Source organism: Varroa destructor, unplaced genomic scaffold, assembly GCF_002443255.2.
Source record: "Varroa destructor unplaced genomic scaffold, Vdes_3.0 BEIS01000005.1, whole genome shotgun sequence".
NCBI classification, from domain to species: domain Eukaryota; kingdom Metazoa; phylum Arthropoda; class Arachnida; order Mesostigmata; family Varroidae; genus Varroa; species Varroa destructor.
Window position 1 is genome coordinate 37,683,043 of NW_019211458.1, and position 22,164 is coordinate 37,705,206.

At 39.4% G+C, this 22,164-nt stretch overlaps 1 protein-coding gene and 3 long non-coding RNA genes across 6 annotated transcripts; 2 read left to right on the forward strand and 2 right to left on the reverse strand.

Moving 5' to 3' along the window:
• Positions 1–7,703: 7,703 nt before the first annotated feature.
• Positions 7,704–10,441, reverse strand: LOC111251518 (uncharacterized). The gene is made up of 3 exons (XR_015329040.1): positions 10,287–10,441; positions 9,985–10,085; positions 7,704–8,891 (listed from the first exon to the last, which is right to left on the reverse strand). It is a non-coding gene; the product is annotated as an uncharacterized LOC111251518 (long non-coding RNA).
• On the forward strand, positions 8,888–11,773 carry LOC111251516 (oxytocin-neurophysin 1 proprotein-like). Of its 3 annotated transcripts, XR_015329032.1 has the most exons (4): positions 8,888–9,123; positions 9,978–10,200; positions 10,660–10,807; positions 11,121–11,773. XR_015329032.1 is itself a non-coding variant. In XM_022808160.2 (3 exons), the coding sequence occupies exons 1-3, from the start codon at positions 8,989–8,991 to the stop codon at positions 11,192–11,194; spliced, it is 432 nt and encodes a 143-aa protein (XP_022663895.1). In that variant the 5' UTR covers positions 8,888–8,988; the 3' UTR covers positions 11,195–11,773. The 3 variants fall into 3 exon arrangements, 2 of the variants coding, with proteins under 2 accessions (XP_022663895.1, XP_086847008.1); XM_022808160.2 differs by lacking the exon at positions 10,660–10,807; XM_086990882.1 differs by lacking the exon at positions 10,660–10,807 and having other exon boundaries at positions 9,987–10,200.
• A 554-nt stretch (positions 11,774–12,327) lies between these two features.
• LOC111250986 (uncharacterized) lies at positions 12,328–14,900 on the reverse strand. Its single transcript, XR_002673594.2, has 3 exons — positions 14,688–14,900; positions 13,915–14,074; positions 12,328–13,441 (listed from the first exon to the last, which is right to left on the reverse strand). It is a non-coding gene; the product is annotated as an uncharacterized LOC111250986 (long non-coding RNA).
• Positions 14,901–15,051: 151 nt separating this feature from the next.
• Positions 15,052–21,816, forward strand: LOC147755649 (uncharacterized). Its single transcript, XR_015329043.1, has 2 exons — positions 15,052–15,344; positions 19,636–21,816. It is a non-coding gene; the product is annotated as an uncharacterized LOC147755649 (long non-coding RNA).
• Positions 21,817–22,164: the final 348 nt, after the last annotated feature.

Here is a 22,164-nt window from a genome sequence, read left to right on the forward strand (position 1 = left end):
TATATATATATATGTATATATATAGTGCAGCCTACTAGCAGTATATAATATGAACTAGATGAATTCGGATATTGAAAATATTTGCTAATTATCGGCATAACCATTTCTGTTTTTCACGTATCTAGCCAGGCTGAGACCTAAGAAGCCGTCCAGACGCATGTGATATAGGACAATCGGCCATGCTTCCAGATGCCTTAACGTAGACAACACATACAACTAAACAGCTGCCATGACTGGACGTATCTGAGTTAAGTAGTGCAGTTCTAGGAGAAACTTTTGATTCTAGTTTCCGCTTTTGTCAAAAGTGTCTGAAAAAAGTAACGTTAAATTGAAGAGCCTATTCAGTGCTACTGCACAGCGAAGTGGCTGGCCATAAGCGTCTAGATACGAAAAAGCCTGAGATATTTTCGACATTTCATCAAAATGGCCGTCTTTTTCGCTAGAAAAGTATGTGTCCCATAAAAATGGCCATACAAGAAGTAGATGTCGATTTCCAACGTCCGTCCGAGTCCAAGCTTGCTTTATAGCGTGAAAAATCCTTCACTTATCATTCGAACGACTAAGTTATTTTGAAAATGTAACTGGTTGAATTAACCGACAAAGCAAACTTCAAGCGAGTAGCATATATAAAATTCCCCTATATTAGTGCCTGTTCCAAGCTAGGCTGCGTCGTGGTATTAGCTATTTTTTTTTCTAGAAATAGTCCTAAATTTGTTTCGATTTAGCATGAAACTTTCACATTTACGTATCAACTGCTTATCCTGCAGAATAGTTTAACATTATTCATCACATTACCAATTTCACAAGTGGCAGAGAATGCATCATTGGGAAAACTCTGGCCCTAAACCGGGCCAAATAAATTGGCTGTTCGCTAAAAAGAGATGACGTATACCCATGTACATGTCGAAAAGAAGCTTTCTTGGTTCTCGTTGGTATCCAATACGTTTATTACGGAGCTACTTCAGACTTCTTCTTTTGTTGTTGAAAATCAGCTTTTATTAGGTGAGTGGTTTATTAAATTTCGATACCTGCAGATATAAATATTGTAAAATAAATATACAATTTCCCTAATTCACGGCCGATTACAAACAAGGTTGAAAAAACCTGCATACTCTCTAATTAGAGCCATTGCTAAACCGCGTGTACCATTCGCGTCGCTATCGTATATCCTTGTGTTAAAGGTACTAACGACAATAATTTACCTGATTCGTCTCTTTCGCCAACATAGTACTTTGGTACTAGTACAGAGTGAATATAGTACTTTTATGTCAATCTACTTCTGCATGTATACGTTTTGTCAAACTAATTTAGCAATGAAAAAAGACTGGTTCTTTCTTGGTTTACGTAAACCCTATCGCTGTATGTCTTCTGAATTCGAATTGTCTTACAGTTGTTGTAATAATCTTCATTATTGGTAATATTTATATGAGGGCTGTTAATATGTGGCCGAATACGACCGTAACGCGCACATTTTGCCCTCTCAGCGGCGGCTAGATCTATTTCACTAACAATAAACACGGACCCAGACTAGTCCAATGCTATTCGAGTTTGGAAATTATTCCCATTCGCGTTAGACATTTCGAAATAGAAGAAACAGAATACAAACTGTTGTATCCTTGCCCCACCTAACTGGTTTGTCGTTGGTTCATTAGTAACCATTATCGCACGTTCATTGTAATCATATTGATGAACAGGTAAAAACGAGATAAATGCTATAGGGGGTTAGCCTAGTCCTAAATTTCTTTTTCACTCGAGCTGCTATCTTTTCGCAAGAGATTGTAGTTACAATGCCAGTTGTTATAAAAGACTCCTAAAACAAATCTAAATGGTCCAGTGCAGGGGAAGACCGACAACTGACATTCCCATGGAACGACCGAGGCATAATGAAGAAGGTCGGTCTTGTGGTCAGATCTCGCTACCCTTCTGTAAATAAGTATCGGAAGAATTTCATTACGACCGTATCCTTATTCACTGCGACGCGGAAAAGTCGTTGCATCGTTCATCGAATAGAACACGTTTAGTTAACAGGTACTAAGACAGCATCAGCGTTAATTATAATCTTGTTTCATCGCCTACCCGTCACGCGCTAGAAATTCAATTCTAGATACATGGGACTCTGAATCAGCGCAGTATGGGCATTCTGTGATCAGAGTGCGTCGGCTTCAAGAGGTTTTAATTTTTCATAAGAAGATGTCATTGGTTCCAGACAATACGATGCCAACTTCGATATGGCGGAAACGGCTATCAATCCAAATTAAATCTAACATGCACTTAACATGGCCAATAGGTTGAGAGAAGCCTCTCACTGAATTGGCTATTAAAACGTCTCTATTTGTGATTCGATATTGAGTTCAAGTGTTTTGCCGGCATTTTTTTTGCACAGTATGTAAAGCATAAGACCACCTAACTATGGCGGCATCCACGGTATTGTTGAGTGAAGATACTACGCATTGCAAACATATAGTATGATCACTATTATTTACGAATGATACTGCTGGTACTGTTATTGCGGCTAGCAGTATCTTTGTGCCAATCCACATGTTATTCAGGCTCATTCGACTATCCATATGTTATAGATTCATGTCCAATTCAGTTGTGAGGCTCCGTGCGTATATAATTCAAGTTTCTCCGCTCGATCACGTGCTATCCAATACGATCCGATGTGCTGCTACCTGATGTTTTTCATCTGCCAGCCACAGCTGAGGAGCGGGCGGTCCATTTGTGCTTGCTAACAAACGAAATTTGCCATCCACTGTGCTGTAGGCCGTAGGCCGTTAGCACTCGCACCGCAGCAGGCTCAACATAACAGAACATTCACGAAACTGTCGCGCCTTCACGCCCAACTGCGCCACACCTTTGAACGAGCGGTCGCTCGACGAGTCACGATTCAGAATAGCTCGCTCTCTACACACAGCCCCGTAGGCCACAAGCCGCAGTCTACTGGCGCTCTGTTTCCTCCGGGGAGTATTACGGGAACGGCCAGAAGAGTTGCGTAACCCACAGAGCGAGCATCTCCTTAGCATTGGTATTGGCACGTTCTGGCGGTTCCCTATCGCGCCATTCCAGGGAGTTTTAGTTTAAGCCAAAAAAAAATTATTTCAAAATGGTTCATCGTTAGATTATGTACGTGCAGGCTAAGTGAGTACCCTAATGCAACATTTTTAACAACGAAATGGCTTTGAATTCTTCTTTCGTTTTCCCATTTTCGTGTGTTCGTTCCTGTTTCTTATTGACGTACTTATTGACGAGGACAATGCCCCTCGTGCCTAGACCAGTCTCCGATGTGTCAAAATGGAAGGAAGCTGCTTTTGCCCCTAATGGCGTCTCAATTTATTAAGTAGTAGTGCCGCAAGTAGTCAAAATCAAAGTCTACCTGCGCATTACTGCCTAATCTATTGAGCGCTTTTTGCATCGCTCCTGTCGGCGAGTATCTAAAATCTCACTTGTATCGAAGAGCAAGAAAACTGTGAGTACGTATACAATTAAAACCATTTTGTTGTAAATGTTGATTATTAACATAGATAGCTGAACGAAGAACTGCATCGAGGAAAAATTCAAGAACCAAGCAAATTCAATGCTTAATATAATTGTCTATTGTCCTCTTAACTGATTCTTCTGGCGTATCTGGCAGACTTATCCCCATAACAGTGCAGCTGGAGCGTGTCCGCCAGTTAAACTTTGATACAGCTAATGGTCTAAATTCGAATCCGGGCAAGGATACACGCTGTTTCAATATGTGCTGCAAGCCGGTTGTCTCAAATAATGCTTAGGCTACCTGGCTAACGTCACAAATTCTAAAACGATTGCTTCTGTAAACCAAGAGCTTTTGGTGGGGCCTGCCTAAGATGATACTAGGATCTTTTAGGAAGCTCTTAAGCCTTATTCCGTAACAGAAGCCAATTAAGAAGATGCCACGCCCAGATATGTCTCGTGTTCAAATGTTGCAGATGTTCTAAATAATCACATAATCCTTGAAAGATGCATAATAGTTCAAAATTACATGACTAAGGTACGGAGGGGCGTTTAAAACAGAACTGCCACGTTGTTCAATTTCGGCGTAAACAATGTATTTTTCTAATTCTGCGAAATTGCTAATCCAGAACTACATAGTCCGCAACATAATACACTATACGTATATATGTTTTCTATAGGATAGGATAGGAGATAGTAACATCTGCGTAAACCTAACATCGCTTAGTAACGTTAACTTTACCTGCCCCGTCGTGCCCCGGAAACCGTTATCCCTAGCTGTTAGACACCAGACGAAATAACATACAATAGTTAATCATATTCATCTGACGAATCGAATTTTACGTGCCTTTAATTATCGAATAATAATGTTTGATAATGTCTACTTTAGTGTGCGATCCAGAGACAGAATATAAACTGAAACATATTTTTGAATTTTCCTTGCAGTCTGACTATAGGACGCACTTTGCAGTCTATTTCGATACCTGAGTTCTCCTTACACTAAAAAAAAACTGACGAAAAAACACGCTGCCTCTAAAAAGAACAGTATCCTGTCGAAAAGACGAACTTTACCAAAGTCATAGATAAAATACAATGCGTAGCTTGTGGTTATGGGTGCCCAATAAATGCGCAAGGCATCAGTGTAACTTTTAAAAAAAAACTCCTGGCATGGTTTGCTATCGAAGCTTCCTGACGTTAAACGCTGAAGCTCACATACGGTAGAGAGCTACCGTGTGCAAAAAAACGGCACATCTTATTGCTTACGGGAAGTTGCTTAACCTCCTTAGCGGGTGAAAATACTGGAAGTTTAAGTTGCACTTAAAAATCTATTGTACACTAATAATAATAAGCATTATTGCTGTTTTATTATATCAGCCATTTTTTCTAAGGTTCTAAAATATCCAATATCATTATGATTATTATCAGGGCTTTAAGATAACTTTTATATGTATATATATATGTATATATATATATATTACATTCGAGGTTGAATAACCTCGAATAAGACGTAAGAATAAGATCGAAACAAATAGAAAGACGCTTACTTTACTTTCGATACGCCGATTAGCATACTCAACCATACTCAACAGTAGTGTTATATTATACGATACCCACAATCGTTGAAGGAAATCAAGTCGGTGGTTCTCAGCAATTTTGTCTATTGTAAATGGTCCATCCCTAGCAGTCTTTAGGGAAAGGTTCGACGCCTGAAGGGCCTTACGTTACGACAACGATGGTCATGGTAAGACAAACCAAAGTAAACAATTTGCTCGTCAACGACTGTGGAATAATTTTCAAAGGAAGGCTATGATGAAGTAGCTGAACTATTTGCATATTTTTCGCTGAAGTGGGTTTCAGTATGATATCTTAGTTAGGCTGACCACTATCGCATGACTCGACGCTCTCTCCGGAACATCAATTTTGTCTTGTTTTTAATTTCTTACCTATTATCGACGAACTAGCTTTACCACTCGACAACGCTAACCTTATTCATTATTTAAAATCTTCCAGCAAGCATTCTACGTAATTGTTCGGCCGTCCGGTGGCACATTTTCGCATTTCTATATTTCAGCATCGCTTATGGTCTCCCAGGTTACTCCTTCATTCAAAAACAATAGCAGCCATTATAGCTCAACAAATTATAACTCATTTCTTGTATCCGGGGCCTTTTCAAGTGGGTTATAATAAATGTGTCAAACATCAGCTTTAAGGTCATTACATTTTTTCAAATTCTCTATGGTAACTACACTGGCCTTTCTCGCGATGGGGCATATGCCTTCCTCGAAGTCTCCATTGACGTCGCAAAGGCGGTATTTACCACGATATCTTTTTAGAAATAATTAGTTACGATGATTATTTTCCCGCAGTTCGCGATTAGTTAAAATTTTCTCTGGCCAATCGTTTCTGAAGTGTACGCATTGGTAATGCGGTGTTGAACGACACATTACAACGTGGGCTTCCGTCTAAAGTCCATGTATATTTATCCCTTATACAGATCCACTGCTCCTTTACATTGTAACCCGTGAAAACAGACTACGCTGCCGAACCTCAGAGTCAAATTCATGAATCGTTTCTAACCTACCATATCTATGACTTGGAAATTTTGACTGGCAGATATTGAAAATAGTTATGATTCACCCGATCTTTCTGTAAAAATGATTAAAACTTAATGTGTTCCCTTTAAAATCTTTCAATGCTTCTTGATAACAAGGCACTTTGGCTTGACAATTGGATAAAGATTAGATTAAACTGAGCATTTTCTCATATACCAGTCCCAAACGTTGTGCTTGCATTGCTAGGTTTTCGATATATGGGTTCCACCAACACATGCCTCTCTATTTTTAAATATCCCGCCTTGTATCGATGTTTACGAACGCTGTTGTTGTGGCTTAAGGCACTCTCTCACCGTTTGAATATAGCATCAACGATCTACTGTGATTCAATTCGGACCATTTTTCAGTTATCAAAATCGGCTCGCATATGAAATCCTTTCAATGTCTAACCAGTTCTTACAGTTTCGCAATTAAAGACGCCTCGAGTTGATGTGCAAATAATTGCATGTGCAAAATTACATCTGACCTCTAGCGTCGCCAGCCTTGTAACCGCCCTTTTAGAAATTACCATAAGACGCTGTTAGCTCAATCAACGGAGTGCAGGAACTACGCGGTAAATTCTGCGCTTGAGCAACACAAGTATATTTGGATAGGATGTCACTCAGTATCATCTTATATCCGTTGTATAGGAAAAGTACTCCGCGTAGAGTTGCTAACATCTATTAAATGTCGTCTGCACTAATTTAATGTCAACGCCTATTTGGGTATTTCTATGTGTTACTTTTATGAAATAACAGTCTCATTCAATTCTTGGTTGATCTGTTACTTAAAAGCAGGCCCGGTGATAGGTAGAGGATAATGCCAATCTCAAAGACACGCATGTTCCATCCTGACCTAGGGAGAATTCGTTTCGTGCTAGGAGACAGCCTCGAATGCCTAACAACGAAGCCGGAACACGAAACAGAATGATCTCTCTAAACCGATGCGGTCTTGGGGCACGTATGTTTGAATCAAGTTTATTTGAATTGAATACATACTATCAGTAGAATCATATTTATTCACCTTTACTAGTAATACACGCTAACAGCTTATCAAGATGAAAAACAATATAGAATCATTTAGAATTCTTTACGTTGGTCTGGTTTAATAAAACAAATTTGGGATTTGCCAGAAATTTCGAATGCGGTAGGAAAGTTGTCTGTTCGGTATCGCTTATAGGCGTCCGATCAGACGGCTGACTCGTTGGCTGGCTCCCAGCACAAAAACAATGTCTGTCTACGGGCGGATTCGAACCTCGACCACAACGTGAGCGTAAGATTAGCATGCCACTACACGTTTCTATACGTTCCTCAAGGCGTCTGAACCAAGGAAATCCCTACGAATCTCCGTGAATTCTCGCTCTCAGTTTTATGGTTAAAGGCCCTGTTTGCTGAGGGCTCAAAGAAATGGCGTAGGTTTTTTGATGGTAGTGGCGAGTCGGCTAGGAGATTCAAATATCTAGCCTATCATAAATCCTATGAACGGCTTGCTACTAATCTCTTTTGCTGATCAGAACAAACACATTCCAATACCGTTCATGCACCGCTTTAGATCACTTAATAGATGATGTTTCCAAAAACACTATAGCTAAAAATATACAATAGGTATTTGTATTAGCTAAAAAATAATAACATAATATCATATGTTCTGTTTCTTTAATCAGTTTATTTTCTAATTAAGTAACGGTACTTGATACAACATGGATTTATGGATAGCAACACTATTATTCGTGGTAGTACGTACTAAATAAGTCAACCTGCTGTAAAAATGGTAGAAGACTAAATTTGCAAAAGTGGACCAATGCGCATTGAAGACGAGTTCACACCAACGGAACCGTAAATCTTTTGTGTATTACGACTAAACAAAAAAAAAAAACATTTCTGTCGGGTCGGGTCGGGTCGGGTAACTAGAAGAAGATTTGATTGTCCAACATGTGATGAACGCCACAATGACGATTTTGTCATAATTGAGTTTGACTTAACCATAAGCGGACGCACCTCGCCGAGCACCTTTAGGCTCGAACAACTCCCTAAAAGTATAATCATCGTATTGGCACTAAACAACTTGTTAGCAGCGTCATCCGCGTTATTTTCCTGTGGTGATGCCCACGCTCTTGGTACGTGACTGTACGGTCACTTAATAATTAGTTATGATGCAAATCACAATTCGAACGGGGCAGGATTCAACTCTAGTGCGCCCTATGCGGAGGTCGGCATCTCAAATAGCTCAACGCATTATAAGGAACAGGGAACAGTCTGTGTCCATCAAGTTGTAAACCAGTTTTCCATATGTCATAGTGTGAAAATTACACTTTGATCAAAAAGTTGCCTAGATATATCTATCAGCATTTATAAATATCAAGAAGATGATAAATCTATGGGCTTTACATTTCGATACACTGTAGAGTTCACGCTCTCAGCGGGAGATAAATTGGTTTTTCAAACAAGTGGAAAGGTGACTGGTAGGCGAGCATGACGTCGTAGAATCCGGTCCTTCCTCCGCTTTGATCGCCACCACCAATTTCTGTCGCTCTCCCCCATTTCTATTCATACAATTCAACTCATCATATCGGAAGACATAGCTGGGGTGTTCCCCCGCTGTGCGTACCTGTGCACGATGTGTTTCCAACACAGACTTGTCCTATTAAGTTTTTGAGTTGACTACAACAATGGATCCGCGGTTGACGTCGATGGCATCTGAGACCTATGCGCTGCCGCGGTTGAAACGTATAAAGGGTCCGCGTCTTCGCAGTAGCCAACGCAGATCTACTCGGGTTTTGGAGTCAACTCTTGCTTCGCGAGGTGGAGACTCCGTGTTACTCATCTAGGCCTGAACAGCGAGTAAGAGGAAGATTCGGTAGGATATTAGCAGCCATTACTGGACCGTATTATTTTTTCTACGTTGGGTAGTGTTATTTTCTGGTAAAATGAAGCTTCACGTACTCGTACTAGCCAACATTGTCGGCCTTAGCCTGACCTGTTTCATCACAAATTGTCCTATTGGTGGAAAACGCTCTGATACTGGATTCGGGCTCGTACAGTTTTCGAGTGACTTCCGTAAGGTGAGCATATCAAAATAGAGATCAAACATATCTATTTAGAAAATCTATAGTCGCCATTACTGACAAGGGGATGCGTATCAATAGTGCGCAAGTAGGTTATACGCTGTCAGTTCCAGCGGGATAAATCAATAGGTTTAGAATACAGAAGGCAATGTAGTACCTACCATGTGTAGTCAGACGAACAGACATGGAAGCTTTAAACATTGACCTAAAAGAACTAAAAGGCCGAAGAGGTTTATCACCAAATCTTTGTATAGTAACATACTGATTTCCTTATAAAACGGCGGCAGCAACATTTTGCGTGTTAAACATTAAAACGACGCAGTGCTTTCCTATTGAATGTTAAAGAAAATGAATTTTGTGTTCGAATCATGTCTCCTTTTAGAGGCCGCCCGTATTAAAGTAGATACGGAGATAACAGTCGAAATGATAAGGATGATGTCCTGTACCAGATCTTATTCTGGTTCGATAGATGTGTTGCTAGCTACAATAACGTTATAATTTCAGACCAATATCGATATCATCCCCTAGTTACTATGCAGTGAAAAACAAACTGTAAAGTTATAGTAAATGTCATTCATTTCGTGCCAAACATGATTGCTACCAAATTTTTCAATAACGATGCGAAAATGATAGGTTAGTGGATTTTTAATACGGCCCCAGATCATTTCTTCTCATCGTAAAGCAAATGTACTCACGGTAGCAAACGTACCAGCTACTCATTCGGTACGATCTAACATCCAAATATACGTAATATTTGATTCTGACTCTTGACTGACGCTCTAAAATTTAGGCCTATGTCGTACTACTTTCGATTGCATTGTTATACAACTGGCGTAGTAACGTTTGTGTAGTACTCACAGTGTCCACCGTGTGGTCCTGGATCAACTGGCCAATGCTTCGGGCCTAATATTTGCTGCAATTCGGAGAGCTGTCTAATTGATGCGGGAGACAGTCCTCACCTAAGGTCATGCAAGAGAGAGGCCCTTAAATTGAAACCTTGCACCAATACAGGCATGCGCTGTGGATCCGAAAATAAAGGCCATTGTGCCCTAAACAGATTCTGCTGTACGTCAGGTAAGAACGAACGCTTAACGAATTAATAAAATGAATTAGATTTTTTTCTGGAAGTATGCGCCTTTAGAATAATCAACAGTCCGTACTCAAATTAGGTTTGCTTCAGCAGTCATTCTCATCGACTCTTTTTGTAGCCAAACGTCCTTCAGCCACTATCTAATGTAACGTCATCATGAAGTCGGCTCGTAATTAATGCGCGAACGTTTGCTTTGCACCTGCGCATATGCTGTACAGCGTTGATAATTACCGTGGTTGTACATAAAGGGTATTTCAGTAAACATGGTGCTGCTTTCTGGTAAGAGAAATGTGTATCATCACCATAATATTGTTAGTGGCAGTTGTAGCACTAGTAGATATCTTTACGTTTAATGGAAAGGAAAGGCAATCTGCTTATTATGACCGCAACCGGCGGTCGCACTGTTCCCATTTCCTTTTGAATTGTTTCTTTCCATCCCATAGTTGTAACGCCAGCGACAATAGGCAAAGATGGAGATCGTTTTACCAGCAGCTTAATCTTGAAAGAGTAACATCAAACTTTTAGAGAAGGCTGATGACAGACAGGCAGGCTACGATGACCTTTTGGTGTCACTTTTCACGGATAAAACCAGTTAAGTCCTACACTTCTATTCCCTGTTCATTTCCGTCTTTTCCCTTCTACGGTACTACAGTATGCAATTGTTATTGTTTTATCACGTAGCCTATAGCGCACTTAGAGAAAAATATTATTATTTTGTTATCCAAAGCCAGAAAAAAAAGCGCGGTGTGCCAATGGTTGATGCACGTTAAATTATAACATGTCTGCGTGCGTATTAGTTCTCCTCCATAGCCTGTCACCGTTGAATCATTTGAACTGAGCGCTACAAATTTGAGATATACTATAAATCGAAGCTCTGCTATTATGTTTCGATGTCAACTTTTAGAGGGCTGCATGGTCGATGAAGCTTGCAACGGTAAAGACCACGACGTCATCCGCGAGTCGTTGATGATCATCTAAGTCGCCGGTGTAGCACTGCGTATATCACTAACGCACCTAAGGGGAACAACAGCATTTCCGAAATAGACATCTTATAATCAACAGCGACGGTCTGCTGTAGTGCCGATGTGTCACGCCCAACGGGACAGAGTTCGACCCACATAATGAAAACCGTCGCTTCTGGGACAGCAAAAAAATCATTCAGAGACAAGTCGTTTCCACGTAACCGAAGGCCGTATCACAAAAGTTTGTTTATAATCGATTGCTGATTGGGATTCTATATAAGGATTGAAGCCTTAAGTGCAGAGTTGGCTCCTTAACATCACTAAATCAATGTCAACCAGCCATCGAATTATAATACGGAACAGCCTTCATTAGAACCAATAGTGGCGATGATAATGATTATTCTAATAACGATGGAGCGTTGATAAAACGGTCATCGCGTATACACCGCGGTCGGTTAGCCGACAGATCAACCAGCTTTGCTTATACTGACAACATTCGGCGAGCTTAGAAGAAAGCTGTCTGTTTCATGTACCGTCCGGTTGTCAGTCTTGTAAAAAAAAAAAAGTAAATAAAGGAACATTAACAAATCTAGCACCGCCATTTAGTTTTAACTATCTGTTGTTAACTATCGGTGTTATTTCGACTCAGCAATTATTGATAATGTATAATATTCATTAGAAATTAATAATAAGTTTATTTATTCGTCTGCTTAAGTAGGTAAAGCAGACGAACAGATAATATAATCAATAAAATACGTATCTAGATATGGTTTATACAGTTATCTCATGAGGCCAACTAAAGCCGAATAAAGTAAATAGTATTATTTTTTCTATTAAACGCCAGCCTTAACTGAAAGCGAGAAATTTATCATTAGAATGGTCATTAAAACGTTGCGGGTGAAGTATCACAGTGAATAACTAATAGAGAGATAGGCGCATAAGTTAACTGATATTAGTTGGATAACCGAATTTCCATTGTTGACAAACAGACATGCATCATGCAACCTATCGACACTTTTAATCAACCTAGCCTAACCTTACGCATTTGGTCAATTGCAATAATAAAATTTTTCAAAAAGGCACGAGCATGTCGCTTGCAAAGGTCATCGAGTTGCCTAGAATACTATCAAACAAGCAAAAGACGCGGTACAGGGTACAAAAGAACGCTTTGTATTAAGAGGGAACGTAGCTCCGCAGGTTTAGAGGTTCATTGTTAATACCAACTTTTGTTTTCTTTGCGATAAAGAAAAACGTAATTTTGTCGATGGTAGCTCTGAGCAGCGCGTTCGCACAGATGCTTCATGTTCATGTCCGTGAAATTGGCCTAAATCGGCATTACTGGTAGATTTTGGCCTATCTGGCAACGTAACCAGGAACAGCACGCTTCTTCATTTCTGTTTTGTGGTTGACTGTCGGCTGAAAACTAAGTTTTGGCGTCGTTCCATTATGACCACACAAGTTGCTAGTTCCGCTTCTAGTATAAACACCACAGATTTGATGTTTTGTCGATAACTTATAACATACTGTTACAATATGCCTGTCACGAGTTATCGTCAATGTCAAAATATATTTATCTATTCAGAGCTTAGCGCGAGTAAGCAGAAATGTCTGGCAGTGAAACATTTTACTATTTATTTTAATAGCGAATTATCAATAAGTTGACGTTAAACAATGCTATTGTCATATCCTTTTTTCGTGACGGGTCATCGAGTAACGAGATAAAAATGGCTCGCCAGCATCGATCCATACAAACTATATAACCTCCCACAGATTATCACGAACAGATCCTATCATTACAATCATTTACTAGCACCAGATCCGTGCCAATAAGGCCTTCGAAGCAAGATTTTGTCTCTAGAATTCATAAAAAGCTTTGTGTTTGGTTCTTCCTCTTTTTTTTAGGTTGGTCCAACAATGTGTGTGTACTGTTACAACGACATGCGTCGTAACAGGCCCATCTGCATCTGAAACTGAGTTTCAACTCCGACAACAAGCAGGTAGTTCGAATATTTTACCGACGCCATCGGCAAAACCATACGAGGTCATTATCGAAGGAATCGGAAAGTGACAGTATCTGCTATATGACGGTGAAGTCTAACAGAAGTGCAGGTCGTTGAAGTGCTGACGATTGGTGAATGTAGGACCCCAGATACCGTTCTGTCCTTTTTTTGGGTCATCCTTTGAACGCTCCTGCTGCTGTTTATAGGCAGCTCGATATTCGACCTTCTTTTCCTTCGGAATAACGGATTCCACACTCGTCTTCCTAAACGTTAAGATGATACATTTTGATATCTTAATAATGCTCGAATACGTTGCCCGATTAACGGTAATGAAAGCTTAATAATTAACATTAATTTGTCCTGTTCGTTATAATATAATACAAATGTTTTAGGGTAAACTATAAAGAAACTGTAAAGAAACTATAAAGAAAGACAAACATTTTTAAAAAGTGAAAAATTGTCGGTGTGTGGTGATTTATAGCGTGTTAATAACAAAGGTGACAAATCGAAACGCGGCCAGCTTCGTGTAACAAAATGGCGGAAACAAAATAATGGGCAGCGAACAAATTATATGCGTTTATTCAGTGGAATTCGTTTAGCAGCTAAATTAGACGCAAATGACAATTTCTAATACGTAAAGTCAATCCAGGATCTTGGCATAAATCTTACGCTGTGCAAAAAAGATTATTCGACTAGATATATATATATATATATGTATGTATAAATGTCATGTTACCTGAGAGCGGGAGTCTGGAAGTCAGCAGACGGGCGCATATTGATGCGAACTACGCTTTTAGTGGTAAGAGAACGATGAAGAAGATCTGTTCGAGAACTAATCTGTGGGGTGCCGGCAGTAAAATGACAACTGGTTCAATCGATTAGTGGCCTGTGTACTCCTAAGAACGTGCGTCAGAGAAATATACGCATTATATTAAAAGCCCCTCTTTTCAGTCGCCCCATATAACTAGATCTTTCCTGCAAAGAAGCCCGCTCTCGTCTTCATTAGTTAACGCAACAAACTTCACCACATAAGGCAGCCTCTGGTAATTTTTTAGTCGCCCGCTTCTGCATGGCGATCGAAGACGGCTGAACAAAATAACCAAAAATAACTATTTTTAAAAGTGACTAACTATCCCTAGGGATTTTAAAAGAAGCTTCCTGTATTTGCCGGTGGTTATCCATTAGTTGTCATGCTCGAGACCATTAAACAGACGGCAACTATTTTGACGAAAATGAACGATCCTCTCACAGACCTGTGCGATCCGAAATCAGTTAATCATCTACACGCTATGTCATAGACGCCTAAATTCGGGTTATTAGTGCAGAAGAGATAAGCTCGGGAAGATATTACAAGCTGCTAGTCCATAGACAGGATAAAGCGTTGGGTATCTTTCTGCTTACGTCCACCTTGTCCAGTAACTGTGGCAAGCTCATATTGACTTGTGTTTAATGGATCTCTAATTGTTATTATTCGATTACTGCACAGTCTACTATAAGCGAAACACATACTTTCAGGGCACGTGATGAAGAAGAGAAAGCACTCGTAACTCGAGGGTGTTTCCGGCGTTACCAAGCCGAGAGCCCTTGCAAAGGAGTAGAGATGCAGAATCAGCCACCTGGACTGTCGGGAAAAGCTCAGTGCGCATTCAGAACTTGACAGGGCTAAACTCGAATAACGTACACCCTCTTGCTAAGCTGATTCAAGTTGCGAAGCTTGGTAGATAGACTATAAAGACGCAACCAATATTAGAGCAATATTTATACAGGATGTCCCTTGCCATGTCCCGAAAAGAAAGGGAACTGCTGCGGTTTTATCGGTACTCGCGTGAGGCAAGGGGCGGATGCTACGGCAGTCTTCTCAAGGAGAGAATGTGTTTGTACAACCGAAAGTGACGCGATTTTCGTCCGGAGAAAAAACGATGCGGAAAGACGTGATGCTAGTTATTCGAGGGATCGGCTATTTTTAGAGCGTCAAATTAAATTTCATTATTGTTTATCACGTCGTATGCTCGTATAAATGCGATTTGACCAACAGGTAGTGGCTGGTATAGATTAATTATAATATTAGTGGCTCTATTCGTACACAGTTATTCATTACGGATTTAAGCTAAGCTTGTCTTGTGGACGCCCGGACCAAATTCATACTTGGATACGGCAAATAATTTAGTAAGTCTACAATTGACAAAGTAAATTCTCCGTTGATCTGTGTTTTTTCGACTGTCATATCATAGCTAACTCTATTGTAGACCTATTTTTGCCCCTTTTGCCTGTACGCCTAACTATTAGTAGGTTGTATAGCTGCTAGAAAGCAACGTATGGACAGATTAGCTGACAAAAGCACAAACAAAAACCTTTTAACGATAACAGGTAAATAAAACCATTACGAACTCTAGTGAATAAGTAACTGAGTACTTGATCAGTGTGCGTCTAGACCACTGGATGAACGACAGTCTTGTATCTGTATCTATTTTGAATTATAGCGCTTCATTAAGATCACGGGCTATGGTCTAAAAGACTCTGAAAACCGCAACCATGATTCTGTTTTAGCTTAATCGGATATTATTTATTGTGCCACCTAACCTCTGCACGAGCTTCCTAGTCACAATTTATTAATGGAACCGCTATTGAACAAAGGCCTCCTAACCAGTGGGAACGTGGCGCGTCCTTCAGGAATTTGTCACACGGAACATGTCGGCTGGTCGAGATATATTGATTAGATAGCCATTGTGGTTACATAAAGACTCTTAACTTTTCTAAGCGAATTCACAAAAACTTGATCAGTTTTCCTAGCAAAAAAAAGTCTATCTCACTATACGTTGTTGTTACATCTAAGAAAAAACCTACCGAAAACTGATTAGAACTCTAGCGCATTTAACAGTGTTTGAAACAGCATGGCCTTTGACCAGCTAGCTGTAAATGAAAAAAAGGAGGGTTTGTTGATGACCCTGCTTATGCGCCCGATGTCAAAAGCCTTAATTTGTGGTATTATTTTTAGACGTTTGGGTCAAAGACAGTTAGCGGCTGAATAGATGTGCGATACATAGCTTATGCGAGCATGACAAATACTTTTTTCTCTATTGACTTCCGATCGTCTAGATCATTACACGGAGGTCCTTATACATCACTTTTTGTTTCACTTTCTTCATCAACTGTTAATCTGGAGCTTCACGCAAAAATATCAATCATTCTATTATACCAGGAGCGGCAAAAATAACACTTGTTGTTTATGATCTTCTATCTTACATGTGACGATCTAACATGCCCCTACAGGGCAGTTAGTCAAATTTTTATGACCCAAATATATTCAGGGCGTTGAATGATAAAGGGTTGATTTTTCGCATAATGATCCTTTATTTGTTCATCTATTTCGTGGAGATTTGCTTGTCGAGGATTATAAATTGGCTTTATTGGAATTAACAGCTATTTGAATTGCTATGATTTCCCTTCAGAATCACATACTTGCTGATGCCAAATTTGTCGACGACGATCTTCACTCTGCTGCCTTCAGTTAAATAGCGCAGCTGGTTAGAGGAACAGACTAGACGGACCTTCGTTTTGTTTTTGATAGTTCCCAAGGGATACCACGATAAAACTATTTTAAAACTCCTTATCTTAAAGTTCATATGTTAACAAAGTTTAGCAAAGAAGGCTTTTTCTCTTCGCAGGAGACTGTCTGAAAAAAAAAAGCCGTTTAATGTGCCTGGGAAAGAAAATGACGATGACAGCTAACAGCATATGTTGTGTTCATTAAAAAAGTTGGCCAGTCAGACTATGGTTTAGGGAAAAATTACAAACGTTTCTAATTAAAAACGACATTGTAACACGACCTAACTGATACTAACACTTGATAGTGATACTAACAAATAACAAATCGAAAACTAGAAAGCAAATTTTTTTCACAGGTAAAAAAAATATTAAAAAAAAACTTTTGTGCCTTATGCAATGCATACTAATGTTACTGTAACAGTACACACCTTTTACTCTGCGTAGTCTTAAGTACAAGCCATAGAATACGTAGCATGTCACATTATCCAACAAGAGTTAGCTTAACAGGAGCTTAACGTGCTTGGCACTTTTTTGCGGTACATATAATGTTTTTATAAGAAAATCATCGCATAAATCGTTGAGCTTCCATAAAGTGCTCGCAACTATACGCAGTCCTATAAAATATTATACTATAGGAGCTCACAGGACACTCTAATTTTCTAGCGTATTGGCTAAATTTAATTTCTATGTTATAGACATGACTGTGTTCAGATACCGAAAGATTTCCTAGGTCATTCACAGTAGTCCTTTAGCTTAAAATAGCATGTACTTCTGTTTGGTATGTCCATAAAGGTACCGCCATCTTTATACTAGAGTGCAGCGATCAAAGATCGTTGTTCAAATACAATGAAACTAATTTGGACAAGAAAGAAAAATACGATGATTGTTTTTACATATTTTATTTAACTGATGAATAAATTGACTTAAATTAATAAAAGGGTGCCCTAGCCATCTCAGCACCTATTTTCAACCTCGCACTGCCTCAGCAGTTTGTGCCTTGTAATGAGAAACCTACGTCCCACAAATCAGGCCTAATCTAAAATCAAGTATTTATTTCTTGCAATTTAATAGCCTACAGCAAACAGTATGTCTTGAGTGTTTAGTATGAAACGATTCATTTTTACGTCTAGAGAATAAGCTAGTCTGAAATGATCAGATCACTGTATGAAACTATACGTCGATGTGCCCAATAGGCTGCACCGTACGTAAACAACGGCGTCAGTGTTTTGTTCACGTTTCAAGAACGACCACCGGCAACGGCATGAATAGCCTTGGCCGACAAACAGTTTATGTGACCATGGTCACGCAGACGCCGCCCGTGTACTACTCTACCATTACCTTTAAGGGCCAGTGAAACCGTACGAAGCTAGTTTATAATGAAGGACACTATTGGGTGACTGCACTTAACGTCCTTTGATGTTTTCGTACTTCACGCGCCAAGAAGCTTTGTAAAACTTGAAACTCCAGTCATCCAATGCTCTACCTTGTCGCAAGGTGACCTCAGACTTAACGCTTGATTTTAGTTGATTATCCAACTGCTTTATTTATGGATGTTCGCTCAAAAATTCGAGTTCTCACGACAAATCTTTATATAACATCAGACATTAGCTGTTTAGATCATGTTTTATTAAAGAATTTTTGGTAGAAGTAATCGACAAAGAAACATATTTGACCGTGCTTCTTCGCCACCCTTTATTTTTAATTATTTATTATGATATGCCTTTATTATATGATTTGGCAGACATAAGCTGTTTCTTTTTTAGGCCTAAATGACAGCATGTGATACCGGTCAGAAATCAGTCAAGAATTAAACATCACTAGCTAGAACCGAGGCTTGATTTAGTACGGAAGTCTGAAAAAACGTCTGTTGCCGCTTTTGTCTCAAGACGCCTTGTAAATTTCTTGTCCGTCGGATCTGTTATCTGTTTTAGATAAAGGTATCAAAATAACACGATAATGACATGGCGGAAAATGTACCAAAGATTCAGCTGAGATTGGGTAATAAAATAATTGTCATAAGATAATAATAATAAAAAAAGATCTGTCGCAGAACCAACAGAGTATGTCATAATACTAAATCTACTATCAGTTAAATTTTTTTTTACCTATATTGCAGAATAGAATAAAACCTTTCACATTCACGCAATGAAAGCCTCTTTGAAAGTTCTCAGATTATTTTTGCGGTTCGTATCCCTCCCAATTAGTCATTATTTTGCTCGGCAGTCATTACTGCTAACAAAGGTCGACCTTGCTTGGTTGCGGTTATCTTCTAACACTGCATAATCTTACTTTGCTATACTTGTGAGTTCATCTTTCAACAAATGAATTTTATCCAACCAAAACTGCCGTCCCGTTTGGTACAGTATTAAATAAGCCCTTTCGATACGTCAATTATCTAGATTATATTTTGGTGCAGCCTACCAGCCTGAGAGAAACAGGGATCTTCTGATTATTCAGATAAGCTTATGTTCTAATAACTAGTTGAAGCAACTGGAGAATTTTACTATCGAAATTATATATATATATATATATTGCTAGTATACTATTTTCGCTTCTATCGATTCGTAGGTACGCCATTTTTTTGCCAAAGCGTAAGTAAATGTTTCGAGTTTCATGTCTGGTACTGCCGTTGAGCATCAGACAACTGCTTCAGGCGGCTGGCCTGCAAAACAAAATGAAGTGTGTTTAGGTCCAGCCTAGACCCTAAACCATCACATCTCCGTGAAAGTTTTGCAAGTAAACACATCACCGTTGCACCATACTTTGACTTTTCAGTAACCGTTTAAGCATAAGCAGCCAGTTCTTGCAATAGAGTACTATGTTTAGCTGGTAACATGCTATATACCGTTATGCCTATCAACATGTTAGCATCAAAGAATCGATTCCCTGTATGTGTATGCCGAATTTATAGGTCCTTCTTAAGTCGGTCGCTATTTAGCAAGCTGCTTGTTGCCGTTATCACTGTCCTATGCGTGGATATCCGGCAAGGGTCCCTCCCTATAGGATTCGCGTCTACTGCATCAGGGGCTATGAAATATCGTCTGTTGACTCCTCTCCGCCCCCGCCTCCCTGAACCCTAAACTTGCTTTATTTTGCTATAGGATGCGGACCGAATCTTCAAACAGCGTTGCACTGAATGGACTCAAATCACGTATTGACACAGAGAATTGTCCCCGTGTGACTGTCATCATGTGGCCGCCTCGATGTGGACTTTGGCCATGGCTCAACTTACTTTGTGTTTAATAGTGCATTATGGCCAGCCGCTGATACCATGTAGCATACTGTTTCATTACCATATGCCTGTCGTTATTTGCTCAGTGAGTGACCACCTTTGAACTTAAGTGATGCGAAAAGTTTTGGCGCAATTCTCTCTTGGAAATAGAGTTTTCTACATTCACTCCGGAACTGTGCATGTTCGGTAAGGGTTCGGTGATATCGGAAGTTCACGACTAGAAACAGAAAGTACGGTAAGCAAGATGCGTTTGTTTCCGGCAAACAGTAATAGTTCGAGAGAGAGACAGATATCAGGCGCTTACATACGACGTAATGTTATATTACGTATGCACGATATAATCGATAGTCCAGTGATTAGGCTTCGCTCAAAGATAATGCCCACTCTAGATAAAAGTATTAGATTATTCAATAAACTATTTTTTTTTTTTGCTAAAGAATTGGTAGGAACGCGCGACGCGTACATCCAATAGTTCTGCGTATGGATAATGCAAAGACACACAGAATTTCACTCTGCGAAACGCAGTTAAGTAGAATCATGTTTGAATTACCCGGGATGCAGTCGTTTTGAAGATACCCTTATTGTGCTACAGCGCTAAGCTTACTTCATAGCTCGATCACCATGGAATCCGGCCAAGAAAATCATCTATAACGTGGCATTATCTTTATCGCGTCTCCAAGCTGTGCTTCGCGAACGTATAATATGACGAACATGCCTATTCAATACGCTACGTTTTATACCAAACAACACTACATATAGCGGGCAGCGAGATCTTTCGCAATTTACGTGCAGTCGTTATCGGTGAGCGATAACCAGAAGAACTCATATAAAGCGGAGCCTTTTTGCTCCAATTAGCAACCATTTATCGGGTTGCATAAGGGATTGCATGAAAGCTTTGTTATTCGAGAGCGTTTAAGCGACTCTGACTATCCTGGAAGTGATTTTCAAATACATTATAGGAAACTTCTTTTGGAAAACATTGGCGCTGTTTAGAATCAGCGTTTGTATGAGCTAGCCCGCTCTGTTCCCATCGAGGGAACGTTAATTTTATATGCGCGCGCTATTCAAATTTTGTTAAATATGTACATGAGTTAAAGATTTAATGCAGTTCTTATTTCTGGATGTTTTTCGTTGAGTAAATATTGAAAAAATCCAATGATTCATGATACATTGAAGTATCGTTTTCGCCCTCCGTCACACTTTTGCTAAACGATAACCGAACAGAATAACTAGCTCATTTTCCTATGACAGTTTTACCCAGAGCGATAGTTTCAACTGAGAACAAGTTACGTTTGATAAAAGTCATTACATCAAATTATATTACATGACCATCCGGAGGGCTATACGGGCCAGAGTGTACTGACGCTATGTAAATTTGAAGAATATGTGAAAGTTGGCGCCGATAACGTCAGTTATATAGAGGAACTGAAGAAGTAAGTTGACGTAGGGTACAGCTCAGGTTAGTAGGGATGAATGCATGTATATTGTACGTCAAGTAAAGCTAATGTATCGTATTTTCGCGTTCGTTGTATAATCACCTGCTAGGCATTATTCCTTCATTGGGTGTTATTTTTTCCTTTTTCATAAAAGGAATTAGAAATATAAGACAACGATAGCAAATTACTTCGTTAAGAGTTTCGCAAAAGTTGTAAATTTTGTATCAGCATTTATCAGTACCTTCAATATTATTAGCGTCTAATTATTTAGGCTGATAACGCCTTAAGCTCACGTACACAGGCGTACAAAACCAGCACGTCATACATGAGGACCACATGTTTCGAAATACGTTAAACCGTTCAGTGCGTATATGAAAATACTTATACCGAAAGATGAGAATAAATACACGAAAATAAAATTTAATTGTTGCGTCTTCTTTCTGTTTGTCTGTTCGTCCTGATTACTTTAGCCATGAACCCATTGTGTAATGGGGCACTGAGTGTTGAACAGAAATCGGAGAATACCATTTGCAGCCCACCCAACTGTTCTAGTATAAACTTTCAAATTTCATATGACATTTGTTGCTAGCATGTAAAATAAGGGATTAAGATGGGCCTTGCCAAACATTTTCACATGTCATAACCATTATATGTAGGTGACGTGTAGCACGGTAGAAAAAGTGAGTCCGACAACTAATACAGTGCAGCAAATCTATAAAACAATCAAGAAATTATGTGAATGCTTATGGCAATCATATATATATATATATAC